Here is a 13,270-nt window from a genome sequence, read left to right on the forward strand (position 1 = left end):
TTTGTTCAAATACAGTTCAAAGTGAATAGCCTGGGTTTGTCTAATGTATGAACTGAGTCATTGGGTCATATACTGAATGTGGATGCAAGGCACAACAAACTAATCTTTATCTAAATAAATTTGAATTATTTCTATGGGGTCAAATTAAATCAAATTGTATTAGTCACATGCACTGAATACAACAGGTGTAGACCTTACAGTGAAATGCTTCCATTCACATTCAGTATCTACTTAATTAAAGCAGGATGTCTACTCCAGTTGTCTGAACCAATGGTCTGAACACAATCAACGTTTGTCTTTCTCCGTTGCTGATTTAGCCACGAGCTAGTCTGACTCTCCATGTCTGTCTGCTCTCTGTCCCAGGTGCTGGTCCTCTCCACCAGACTGCTGAGACCTACAGATGTCCCTGAGCTGCTCTTCACCACCCCAAGACTGGTGCCAGACATCGGTGTGTGAGCACAGAACAGGGACCACACACTCTCCACCGACACGTACCGCTTTCTGGAGAGGAGTAATTAGATGCTCCATTGATGTTTTGTGGTTTGGTAATGGATTGGTGTGTGAGCAGAGCAGACCAGATGATAGAAAGAGGATCTATTTAGGCTTTTTCAAAGGCATTCCTAAATGTTTACTTCAGTTTAGTAAGAGCTGTGTTCCATTTCTTGTACTCCCTAAATCACATTAAGGTAATTAAGTGTTCATGGATTTATTCCAAACTTTACTGAATGTAAACTTGATTCAATCTGGGGTAAAGAGGATTCTGTCTTGAAGTTCAACTTAAAACAATGACATTCAAATCAAGTTGCTTTAATATATTTGTTTGAATTAAATCTGAATACATTGAGTGAAATGAAACAATTGTGTGAGCTCATTACAGGTGAGAGTAACGTGATGCGTCTTGCTATTCTGGCACAGTACAGAATTAAACCACTACACTAACTTATTTACACTCTGCATCGGGTTCTCAGAGAGAGAGCTAAGGTGTAGGACAGATGAATGTGGAGGGCCTCTGTGGTAATGACAGGCCATGGTCTGTCCAACAGGGGTCAACAGTTGAGTTTTACACATCTCCATGTCATTAACTGCCCTGAAGCTTCTTCTTTTTTCATGTTCAGATGGGTGTTTCATGTTGACTGGAGCCTGATATTCTCAATCATAGGACAGTAGACCACAGATCAAATCAGCATGAACTGTGAACCTCACTAGTGACAGGAACTTTCACATAACTAATAGCATTGTGGCGTCTTTGCCAGGGTTACAACTGTCATTGGTCACACCACCCAGGTTGAGGAACAGCACCTCTGAGGATGAGCCTGGACTATGTTCATGGGTATGCTTCATAGTAGATAATGTCTACACACAGCCTAACCTATAATACATAGGTCTTTACCTGGCCCGTATAAGTTGTTTGTATTTTACTCATAAGGTTATAAGACAAGAGTCATCATGAATGCAATCATTTTATTTTCAAAAATATGACATAAGTCAACCATTTGGCTTTCTTAAAGTGCATTACAAATAACCCCAACATCCCACCCAGCCCCATATCCATTCCCTGCTGCCCCACAGTGATCCTGCCTTCCACTCATAGTTCACTACCATGATGTGCAGAATGATGGTTTTGGCTGTTGTACAAGGAATGCACTGGGGAACTGGAGATTGTGACAGATGAGAAACTGAAAAGTGAACGAACTCAGCACTCTGACTCAAGTGCATGACTTGTCTGACAATGCTAGTGCTTTTTTAGCATTGCCATGCAGTGGCAGCCTGAGAAAAAAAAGTTAAAAAACTAAATTGCCGACAGCTAAAAATACTCTGTGCAGTGTCCTTCAAGGCTTTTGTTACCAGGAGAAGATGTCAGTGTTCACACAATCTGGAGTGTGTCTGGGCTTCATTCAGCTCCTCTGTCCCTTCTGGTGGGCTGACATACCAACACCTCCCAGCTGCTGTCCCTCATAGCAGACGTCTGCAGACTCAGTGAACAGTTTCGCCCCACAGGTCATTACCTCTGTCAGACAGTGACCTCGGTCAGAGGTCTAAGTTGAGCCTCCATTTTGTCTCTGCTGCTCGACGCAGGTCAGGCTGCTCTATCCATACAGGATTGAGTCCCTAAACGAGACAGGAATCTTCTGTCCTCATTTCTCCTCATTCAATCTATTTTCTGTAGCCACTCTGGACCATGTTGTGTAGTAGACGAACCAAAGTACTTCTCACACAGAGGTGACCGTCCTGACTTTAGCTGACAGAGCCTGCTTGAAGCGCCTCTTCAGGTCCTGCATGTTGGGGGACTTGGGCCTGGGGATGAGGGGTGAGCGCCCCTTCTTTTCTCCTGCTCCAGTTGTGGTGTGGGAGGACAGGGAGGCTTGGGGCTGCTGCTTGGCCATGTGGCAGCACAGCCTGTGGAAGGCCCCATGCACCTGGCTGTAGTCCTCGCTGGCTGACACCTCATAGAAGGAGCAGCCCAGCGCCGCCGCCAACAAGGGGCCCTGTTCGGCATCCACCCGCCTCATGTGCAGCAGGTCCGCCTTATTGGCCAGCAGGATGACAGGAGGCACGTTGGCCCCGCCCGCACGGGCCACCAGCTGGTGCAACTGGCCAATCAGATCGAAGCTATGGCGGTCAGTCACAGAGTAGACCAACACCACAGCATCTGCCCATTGGATGGAGCAGGTCACATGATCAGGGAGGCTGAGGCCGTTGCATGTCACCTGAGGAGAACATGGAGATCATGATTAGAGAACTGTTACATTGGAACTCATTTAGAACAGTGTTATAAATACATGAATTAACTTCATAGAATCCAACCTGGACAGCCTCATAGCTAAGTGATTTAAATTCATGCCAGACCAAATATGTTTCCATCATTATGCAAAAGGTATGTTTTATTAAATTGATTGCTGTAGTCTAGTCAACCAGTGGGCGGTAATGTTACGCCTCTACTCTCTCCTCCTGAGTGAGTAAAGGGGAACAGGGTGAGGGTGACTGAGGAGACAGAAGTGGGGTATCATTTACCCCTGGCTCAGACATTCTCTTCTCTGAATGGGAAATTAGAAGGCCAGACTAAAAAAAACTAAACTGCCGGTTTGGACCAGTGCCCAGAGCAGGGAGGGAAGAATTCTGAACAGAAAGCTCAAACTTCACATAGCCTACTATGGTTCTGTGACTACAGTAGATACTGATTTATTAATTCAGAAAACCTCACTCTGATCACAGATGCTCTGGTGGACTAGCCTAAATAAATGTTGGTCTGTGGGCACTCAGACGCAGTTGTCTCGAGCGCATTTGGAAACGTAGCAAAAAGCAAATAGTGAACTTACATCAACACCCGGCGTGTCCTGGACTTGGATGGCTGCCTGCTCTCCGTCCACTTGGACCTCTCTTGAATAAAGGTTTCCTGCGTTTCTCTCATAGTCGCCAATAAAGCGCCTTGTCAGGAATCTTACTACCAGAGCTGGAATAGAAGACCATAAGTTAATCATCATGTAGCCTATGAATTTATATCATCAGTTACTAAAATACAGTTGTCAACATTTAGTTGAACTGATTTGTCAATTTACCTGTTTTGCCAACTCCGCTGCCCCCAATCACCGCTATTTTGATGGTCCGGTTAGACAGACACTCTGGGGTCGCAAACTCCGCGATGGTTGACATGTTCTGGATCAGACGCATTTTGACTAATTCCGTCAGTTTTCAAAACGATGCTAAATCCGAATTGTTCAATAATGTCTCTGATGAAGCTAAAGTAATCGCTTTTATTAGTTAAAAACAAAACACAACAACCTCTCAATTGTTCACTTGAACCAACTGTGTGAATACTGTGTACTATGAAAGCACAGTGGCTTTTATAGTGCCAAAGAAATGCTTCTCGCTGATTGGCTACTGGCAACAGCACGCTCTCTCGGCTCCCTGCCGCCCCTCACGTGGATCCGCGAGCCAAACACAAGGAGAAAATGAATGCCCCGTGCTACAGGTTGGTCCGTTCGGATTAAATAACAAAACATCCTTTATTTGACAGGAAGTGTTGATAACTACTGTAGAGGGGCTGGGGCGATAGTAATTGTCCAGATATATGAAATCTTATATGGCATGGAGCCAGGAACGCAATCATTTCGCTACACCCACAACAACATATGCTAAATATATGTGTGGACCAATAAAATTTGTTTAGATTTTTACATAAAACACGTGAAGTGGTGAATGATATTGTATGATAATTATTGATCCTAAATAGAAACCTAAAAAAATAACAAAGTAATTTAGGTATAAAAGGAGCATATGCGTAGGACTGGACCACTTGCACACATATGCACATCTGCAGGAGAGTCTCTAAAACACGTCACAGCACAATAGGCATCACAGCAAAGTAAAAATCTATTTCCTGTTTAGAGATGCATTGACTGTAATTGTCTGTATAAGACATGCACAAAAACATCCAGGTAATTTGTGTCTGTCAGTCTGCATATGCAAAAGTATGGGAAGATGATAGCTGTCAGTTGTTCAGTGGCAGCCATTCCTGGTATTTAGCCAGTTCCTATGTACTTCTTGGACTGTTGTGGTGAAATAGATCCATGTTTATGGTGGTAGGTGTGGAAAATGCACCAGTTATTTCAACAGAAGTGCGGAGAAACACAAGAAACAGCCCGGTGTTATCTGAAGTGATGGACATCATCAAAGGTAAAGATGCAGGGGATGCTCCGGAACTGAAACCTTACCTTTCCAGGAGAACTGAGCTGTCAGTACAGTCCGGTTGTCTGCTGTGGGGGAGGAGAGTTATCATTCCGTCTTTGCTGGGGAAACCAGTGTTGCAACAGCTACACTCAGGTCAATGTGGAATGGTTCGCATGAAGGAAATCGCACAAACCTACTTCTGGTGGCCTGGATTGGATGGAAGCATTGAGGAGAAACAAAAACAGGTTCCTCATCTCAGAAGGTTTGCAACGTACTTCAACTTGCACTTCATCTGTGAGATTGGCTGTGGGAGGTGTGGCCACGCATACACGTCGACATAGCAGGTCCATTCAAAGACAGAATGTTTCTCATGGTTATATGCTCATAGCAGGTGGCCAGAGATTGCCATCATGAAGTCTACTACTGCAGAGAAGACAATCGAGAAGCTTGGGGAAGTGTTTAGTTGGTTCAGATCGCCACTCCAACTCCAAATGGACCGCAGCTAGTGTCCCAAGAAATGGCCACATTCCTACCGGTGAATGGCGTATAGCACATCAGTTCAGCACCGTAATATCCATCTTCATGAAACATGCCTTAAAAGTGTCTCAGGGTCAAAGGACACTGCACCAATGCTTGACCAGCTTCCTGCTACTCATGAAGAGAGAGCTATGCACAAGTTTTGACCTACTCAAACTTCTGAACGCAAAGGAGACAGTATCACATCAACAGGAGAGTCAAGCCAAACGTTGTGAACTGAGAGCAAAGGACAGAGTTTTCAATCCTGGAGAAACTGTCTTAGCTAGGAACTACCTCAAAAGACCGAAGTGGGTTCCTGCTACAGTCAATGCTCAGACTGGTCCTGTGTCCTTCACTGTTCAGACTGCAGAGGACATCATCTGTAAAAGGCACACAGATCAGTTACTGTTGAGTAAAGCAACACCGACAGAACCACGAGTCGTGAGTGGTCCAGAACTGTTACTGGGTGACACCCTAACCCAGTAGTCATCACCTAGGGGCTCACAGTCACCTTCTCAGGACAGTTGTTCATAATGGGGACAATTGCGCTCGTGTTTGTGTCTACAGCATATGCCGCAGCAGAAGTGTAAGTGCCTGTGTGCTGAGAGAGCAGCGCTTCAAAAGAAAGCATTTTGTATTTATTGTGTCAAATAAGTTCAAATACTGCTGTTGAATAACCTACTTCTCTTTTTCAACCTATCCCTTCTCTTTGTCCCACTTTCTAATGTCTCCCTCGCTCCCTCTCTCTGCCACCCCATCTTTCATCCGTGTTCATGTGTCTGCCTCCTGAGGTATGTTGGCAGCCAGTCGTAGTGTGATTATGGTCTGGTATGTATTTTTGATAAGAGCCCTGATGACAGGCGGGGACGCTGAAATGTGAAATTAATGGCTAGAATTAGTCAGCAGACTGGCCCCTGCTAGCTGCACAGCACAGCACGACACGCCACAAGACCCCCACAGGCCACCTCACCGCATCACAACCAAGCTGCAGCCCCACCCTAGCCCCAGCCCCCAGTGCCCCATGGGCATGTTTACCATGCCCATATTCAGTATGTTCAAGAGCCTCCTTTGTACTGGGGAGTGAACTGCAACGATAACGGCTTCATAATTCTAGCTGCAGGATCTGTGTTGGTGATACAGTAGTCTCAGCACCCAGAACCAAATATTGTGTGCATGCTGGCCAGCTGTTACTCTAAGGGGTTTGTGACTGTGCCCTGACTACACCTAATAAATTATGTCATGATGGTGACACTCAGACTCTGTCCCACCTCTACCCTGTCCCCATACAGGTGACTAATGGTGAGACGTCAGAGCCGTCATAGAGATGAGCTCGGCGGTCACCGTCATGTCCGATGTGTGGCGTTAGCAGCTCTAGGTGCCTGTTAGCCTATTGAAGGACCGGTGATGTCTACTTATTAGCTCGATAAAAGACTCAGGTGTCTGATACGCTGTGAGTCATTTATATAAAGAATTTAAGGTGTCAGGTTATCCATCCATATAACATCTCACTGAGGGGAATACAGCACATGTCCTATTATTATATATTGTGTATTGTTGCACTAACCAAGTTAATTGATTGTGTTTTTATCAATGTGGGTCATAAAACTTCCCATTATTGGGTGCATGATACTGTAATACATACAACAAGATAGTAAATCAAATGATCCTCTTACCAAACTATAAGGATAGTTGTTGTTACTGTTTTAGAGAGATATACTGTAAAGCCTGATCCGTCAATTAGATTCAGGCACGTGCCAATTTTTTTCTTGAATGAATGGTCAGGGGGCCAGAACATAATTACAAATAATTTGTAGACTGCAAATTGATGGCAAGAAGCCCAAACAGATTTAATATTTTACTAAAACATCATAATTTCAAACCTTAGTTACATTTGTATACGATCACATGGTTCTCTATTACACATGGGAATACTTGGGAACAGATTTCCAAAATTAAAATCACTTGGAGCTGATTTGCTGGTGTTTTTACAGTCTTATGACCAACAATGGGGCGGCAGGTAGCCTAGTGGTTGGCCCAGTAACCAAAAGATTACAAGATCGAATCCCTGAGCTGACAAGGTAAAAATCTGTCGTTCTGCCCCTGAACAAGGCAGTTAACCCACTGTTCCTAGGCCGGCATTGAAAACAAGAATGTGTTCTTAACTGACTTGCCTAGTAAAATAAAGGTTAAAAAAATTAAATAAAAAATGAAACATAAAGAGCAGACAATTATCTAGAGAGAATAAACAAATAACGGGACTAGAACAAGGAATAAGCCAGGGATAGGGGTGTCACTCACATAGGGATGGCAATAGAAGGCTAGAGGGGACAGAATGGGGGTGATCTATAGCTGGGGTGTGGACCCTTGAGGGGACAGGGCATGGAGCAGCAGGGGATTGACAGGGTAATTGGGCTGGTGGAGGGGGCAGGGGGAGGGAGTGATGTGGGGGTATTCTCAGAAGGATGTCCTTGTTGACACAAAGGTGAAGACTGATTTCCCGTGGTGGGTAATGGAATTGCCCCACAAAGAGGAGAGGGAAGAGAGGAGAGGCATTCATTTAGGCCATAGACTGGGCCTCAGTACACAAATGTAGTGATCTGGGGGACAGGGACAGTCTGACATGATGTCATGCTTTGGGTCACACTTGTTAAATCTGGATAATGTATGATTTGTGTATCACTATATGGATGTTGGTGAAATGCAAATCATCAGATTTCATCCCTCTTAATGCCAAAACAGAAAACGTAAACTTGCCCACTATCAACACTCAGTCAGTTTGATAATTACCTGTAACCCTGCCAATGCCTGGTCTCTGATAATAGTGGGATGTGCGCCATCCTTAACGTTTTCGCCTCAAGATTCCTAAGCAAATGCAAAAAGCAGGGGGAATTTGGAAAACAGAAAAGGGATAGCGCTATTCACTTATTTGTTTATATCTCTCACAAGTGCGTTAGCATTTGCAGTGACCAATATAAATGATTTTGACCCATTTGCCACAGCAGCTCTTTGCCCGGACAAAGGAAGAAAGATTGTTTTTTCAAATTGAAATTTAAACATTCAAACATGTTGGGCCATTTGCATAGTCCTGCATGTCAACATAGAAACTGGGGGGATAAGGGTGCTGGTGGGATCTGTTTAGTCTGAATTACAATAGCCCCCCTTCTCTTAGGAATGTGCCCCAGGCTCTTACAGTGTGAAGTTAACTGTCATTGACTTCTTCAGAAAGGAGATGGAAAATATTTACATCAGGATTTCACATCGCTGTTATTGCTCCTGTTAACATTCCGAGCCTGATCTCTAGCGTAAGATTGGGTAATTGGTCTCAATTCGTGTGTGTGTGTGTGTGTGTGTGTGTGTGTGTGTGTGTGTGTGTGTGTGTGTGTGTGTGTGTGTGTGTGTGTGTGTGTTTGCGAGAGTGTGTGAGTGAGTTGAGAGAAAGAAAGCGCAATTACAACAGAAGGCATGGGTATGATATGCGTGTAATCATACGTGTACTTACTGTAAGACCTTAACCACCAGTTTGGTCAGGGATTCGGTGTTAAGGCCATTGAGATGTTCGGCTTCGGTACACTGACCACTAGATCCCTGTCTTGCTACTAAACTGTCCTCAGGCGAACCGTGAGGTTAACACTGCCGAAAGTAGGACCTCAGGTCCAGTCGATAGTGTTGAGTACTGACCAAAAGGAAAGTTTTGCTTTGAGTGTAATATATGTTCTACTTCTCAGTCTCTGTTGGTAGCTAGCATCACACGGCTAGCTATCGAGACTTGGTCAGCCCACGCAGCAAGAATTTAGCTAACTTGGCTAGCTAGCTGGAATGCTAGCTAACCACACTAGAAAGGGCTAGCTCTCGCCAAAAGGCTTAGCTAACTCAGGTGACTCACCACAAGGCTAGCTACACCAAACTAGCTTTTTTACCTGGAAGGTTCAAATTGCTAGCTTAGTTCTCATGCTCAACCCACCCTCGCTCTCTCCTCTCACCATAACTAGGTCTGGGCTGAACAAAGCGCTAGTACACTCAACTGAAAGGATATCGTTCGTTTACAGTAATTATAAAAATTCAGGACATCTATTCGAAACAGTGCCTGAGGAAAGCTCGCAGCACTTGACATTGTGCCTTGGATGTTTTTGGACTACTGCCAAACCTAAACTCCATTTGAATGTACTATTTTTGAACTCTCCCGTGGCCCGGTATAGCGCTTGCCACCCTCCCGGCTATCCACCGGCTGTACTATAAACTACATCCCCACCAATGTGCTTCTCTCCTGGGTATCATACTGGTAACATGGCTTCCGTTACATTGCTGTTTTGATGGGCCCCAGCATTTAATCGCATTGAGTAAGTCACCACTCTCTCCTTGCTGTTGTTATGTTGACCAGTTTTGTGCCTTGGTTGTGTTTATTGTGGGTCCTAGTGCTGGCTGGGTTCTAGCCTGTTGTTGGGTTCTGGCTTGCTGTCTATGACTGTGGTGATCCAACAAACTGTGTGATTCAATCTAACTGACTCAGACTGTGTGGATTGATTGACTTTTAGCTGATTCCTTGACAACCAAATTTGCAGTGTGGAAACTGTCAGTTTATTGAGGAATACATGTCTGAGCTGGACGTCCAGAGTAAGCAAATTGAGACATTAGCGTATCCTGGATAGGTTGCACTGACCTCAGCCTGGTCGTCGTGCCACTGCCTCGCCACCGCGTTGCCACTCTCTGCCTGACTGGCCAGGGCTGCCCTGCAGAGACCCCTCCCTAGTGAAGTCACCTCTCCCCTACCATCTCACCTGCCCTCCCCATCCTACCCCGACCTCCCATACCAGTCCCCAAGGACGCTTTATGAGGAGCTAGTGGATGCCATGGTTATCAATCCTGCATCCCAGTGGAGGCACGTCATACACCGTAAGTCCAGCGCAAGGCAGTGGTCTTTGGTGAATGTGACTGAAATGGCTTTGGGGGATCCCATACTGCTGACCAACCGTTTCGCCCACCTGCTAACAGAAATTCCTGCTCTATCATCCTCTACCCTGTCTCCAGCCCAGGGGGTCTCTACCACATATACCACAGCCGGCACGGGTCCATCAGGCCCCACTGCCCTTCGGTCCTCGAGGGGTTTGCAAAACCAGAGGGTTCTTTAATGGAAGCATCTCCTACATAATGCAGGTAGAATCAGGAATTCACCAGGGCAGCTGTTTTGGCCCCTTACTTTTTTCAATTTAGGCCCCTTACTTTTTTTGAGTAAAGCCAGTGTGTCTATGTATGCGGATGACTCAACACTATACATGTCAGCTACTACAGCGACTGAAATGACTGCAGCACTTAACAAAGAGCTGCAGTTAGTTTCAGAATGGGTGGCAAGGAATAAGTTAGTTCTAAATAGTTCAAAAACTAAAAGCATTGTATTTGGGACAAATCATTCACTAAAACCTAAACCTCAAATAAATCTTGTAATGAATCATTTGGAAATTGAGCAAGTTGAGGTGATTAATCTGCTTGGAGTAACCCTGGATTGTAAACTGTCATGGTCAAAACATATTGATACAACAGTAGCTAAGATGGGGAGAAGTCTGTCCATAATAAAGCCCTACTCTGCATTCTTAACAACACTATCAACAAGGCAGGTCCTACAGGCCCTAGTTTTGTCGCACCTGGACTACTGTTCAGTAGTGTGGTCAGGTGCCAGAGGGACTTTGGAAATTACAATTGGCTCAGAAAAAGGCAGCACTCCTGGCCCTGGAAGAGAGATGGACTTCATCACTGCTTGTTTTTGTAAGAAGTGTTGACAAGCTGAATGTATCGAGTTGTTTGTTTAAACTACTAGCACACAGCTCGGACATCCATGCATACCCCACAAGACATTCCATCAGAGGTCTCTTCAAAACTCCAGAACAGACTACGGGAGGTTCCCAGTTCTACATAGAGCCATGACTACATGGAACTCTATTCCACATCAGGTAACTGATGCAAGCAGTAGAATCAGATTTTTTTTAAAGGAAAAAATACACCTTATGGAACAACAGGGACTGTAAAGAGACACACACACACAGGTACAGACATGCATACGCACACAAGCGCTAGCACACACACTCTACACACACATACATTGTAATATTGTTGTATGGTGGTATTATACATTTTTATAGATATGTAGTGTTGTTATAATGTTATATGATGTACTGTTTTTATATTTTGTTTGATATGTAATGTAAGCCGTGGTTGAAAAAGTACTCAATTGTCATACTTGAGTAAAAGTAAAGATACCCTAATAGAAAATGATTCAAGTAAAAGTGAAAGTCACCCAGTAAAATACTACTTGAGTAAAAGTATTTGGTTTTAAATATACTTAAGTATCAAAAGTAAATAGAATTGCAAAAATATACTTACAGTAAGTATCAAAAGTAAAAGTATAAACCCTTTCGAATTCCTTATATTAAGCAATCCAATATTGACGAATAGCCAGGAGCACACTCCAACACTCAGGCATAATTTACAAAGCATTTGTGTTTAGTGAGTATGCCAGATCAGAGGCAGTAGGGATGACCAGGGATGTTCTCTTGATAAGTGTGTGAATTGGACCATTTTCAAAATGTACTTTTGGGTGTCAGGGAAAATGCATGAAGTAAAAATTACATTATTTTCTTTAGGAATGAAGTAAAAGTAAAAGTTGGCAAAAATTTCAATAGTAAAGTACAGATACCCAAAAAAACAACGTAAGTAGTACTTTAGAGTATTTTTACTTAAGTACTTTACACCACTGAATGTATGTGCCTTAAAAACTTCTTGCGAATATAGGGGGTGCTGTTTCGCATTAGCACAATTTGCTCTACAGATTAAACTGCCTAGTACTCAATTCTTGCTCGTACAATATGCATATTATTATTATTATTGGATAGAAAACACTCTCAAGTTTCTATAGCCGTTGGAATTTTGTCTCTGAGTGAAACAGAACTCCTTCTACAGCACTTTTCATGACAGGGAGTCAGATTTCAGACATCTTGGCCACTGATCTGGAGTCAGTTTAAAGGTCCCTGTAAATGCTATGGAGAAACAGACACTTCTTACGTCTTCCCCTGGATGTCAGTACGTGATGACGCTTTGAATTGAGTCGATTGCGCAATCAGGGCCTCTATAAATCACCAAATACCGGAAGTAACTTCCTTTGGCTGCCTGCGCCTGACGCACGAAGGACGTCGGACTCGCCTCCTTCCAACCTGTTGTTTAGCCAGTAATATTTCTCCGGTCATGTTTTTACTCGTTATAGGTGTTAACAGCATCATAAGGTAGTTAATTTGAACCGTTTTATAGCAATTTATATCCGTTTAGTGCGATTTTGAGGCATTTCTTTCTGAGACACTTTGAACCGCTGGGCACGTTTCCAGTTCATGCCGAACGTTAGTGGGCATTTCCACATGGCAAGAGGACAGCTTTCGACCAAAAGACGATTAGACCCAAGAAAGGATTCATTGCCCAAGATTCTGATGGAAGAACAGCTCATAGTAAGAACAATTTATTATGATAAATCGTGTTTCTGTCGAAAAATGTTAAACGCTTATACCGTCCACCGGATACTGGATTCCCGCCGGGTGCAGCGGTCCTGGCAGTATCTGGTGAACTGGGAAGGCTACGGTCCCGAGGAGCGCTCCTGGGTTCCTGCCAAGGACATACTGGACCCTGACCTCATTCGTCAGTTCAGAACCCTCCACCCTGAGAAGGCTGGTAGGAACGTCAGGAGCCGTTCCTAGGAGGGGGATTCTGTCAGGTTTTGGCCAGGACTGTTCAGGGTTTGGTCACTAGATGTCCCCATTGCACCTTTTTTGTACCTTTTGTTTTTTCCTTGCTCCAATTATTGTTTGCACCTGTGTCGTTCCCTTGTTAGTATTTAAACCCTGTGTGTTCCTTGCTCAGTGTTTGTATGTTAGCACCCAGCCCCAGCCCAAGCCTTGTTCTGAACATATGATTCTCTTATTGGATTTTCCAGAGGTTCTCTGGTTTAGTTCTTGTGTATTTTTGAGTAGTCTTTTGAGGTTTGTTTTTCCCTGCTGTTTTTACCACTTTGTGGAGTTTCTTTGTATTTTGGAGGATATCCGTTTTGTGCTTC

General features: G+C 44.1%; 2 protein-coding genes across 2 annotated transcripts in view; one reads left to right on the plus strand and one right to left on the minus strand.

Moving 5' to 3' along the window:
• Positions 1-858, plus strand: part of LOC129869628 (sec1 family domain-containing protein 2-like) — a 196,470-nt gene extending 195,612 nt beyond the window's left edge. Inside the window, exon 9 of the mRNA XM_055944215.1 lies at positions 364-858. Within this exon, the coding sequence (XP_055800190.1) occupies positions 364-456 (93 nt within the window). The 3' untranslated portion in view covers positions 457-858. The remainder of the gene's footprint in view (positions 1-363) is intronic.
• LOC129869629 (ras-like protein family member 11B) lies at positions 792-3,830 on the minus strand. Its single transcript, XM_055944216.1, has 3 exons — positions 3,558-3,830; positions 3,318-3,451; positions 792-2,708 (listed from the first exon to the last, which is right to left on the minus strand). Exons 1-3 carry the CDS (start codon positions 3,667-3,669, stop codon positions 2,211-2,213), a joined length of 744 nt encoding a protein of 247 aa, XP_055800191.1. The 5' UTR covers positions 3,670-3,830; the 3' UTR covers positions 792-2,210.
• Positions 3,831-13,270: the final 9,440 nt, after the last annotated feature.

The sequence above is a fragment of the Salvelinus fontinalis genome, chromosome 14 (genome assembly GCF_029448725.1).
Source record: "Salvelinus fontinalis isolate EN_2023a chromosome 14, ASM2944872v1, whole genome shotgun sequence".
NCBI classification, from domain to species: Eukaryota; Metazoa; Chordata; class Actinopteri; order Salmoniformes; family Salmonidae; genus Salvelinus; species Salvelinus fontinalis.

What these genes read in the sequence shown, in the direction of transcription:
- LOC129869629 (XM_055944216.1), bottom strand. Translation starts at nt 3,669, where the DNA reads ATGCGTCTGATCCAGAACATGTCAACCATCGCGGAGTTTGCGACCCCA. An exon ending in CAGCGGAGTTGGCAAAACAG is followed by an intron (nt 3,452 to 3,557) that starts GTAAATTGACAA and finishes CTTCTATTCCAG; the next exon opens with CTCTGGTAGTAAGATTCCTG. An exon ending in AGGACACGCCGGGTGTTGAT is followed by an intron (nt 2,709 to 3,317) that starts GTAAGTTCACTA and finishes TGTTCTCCTCAG; the next exon opens with GTGACATGCAACGGCCTCAG.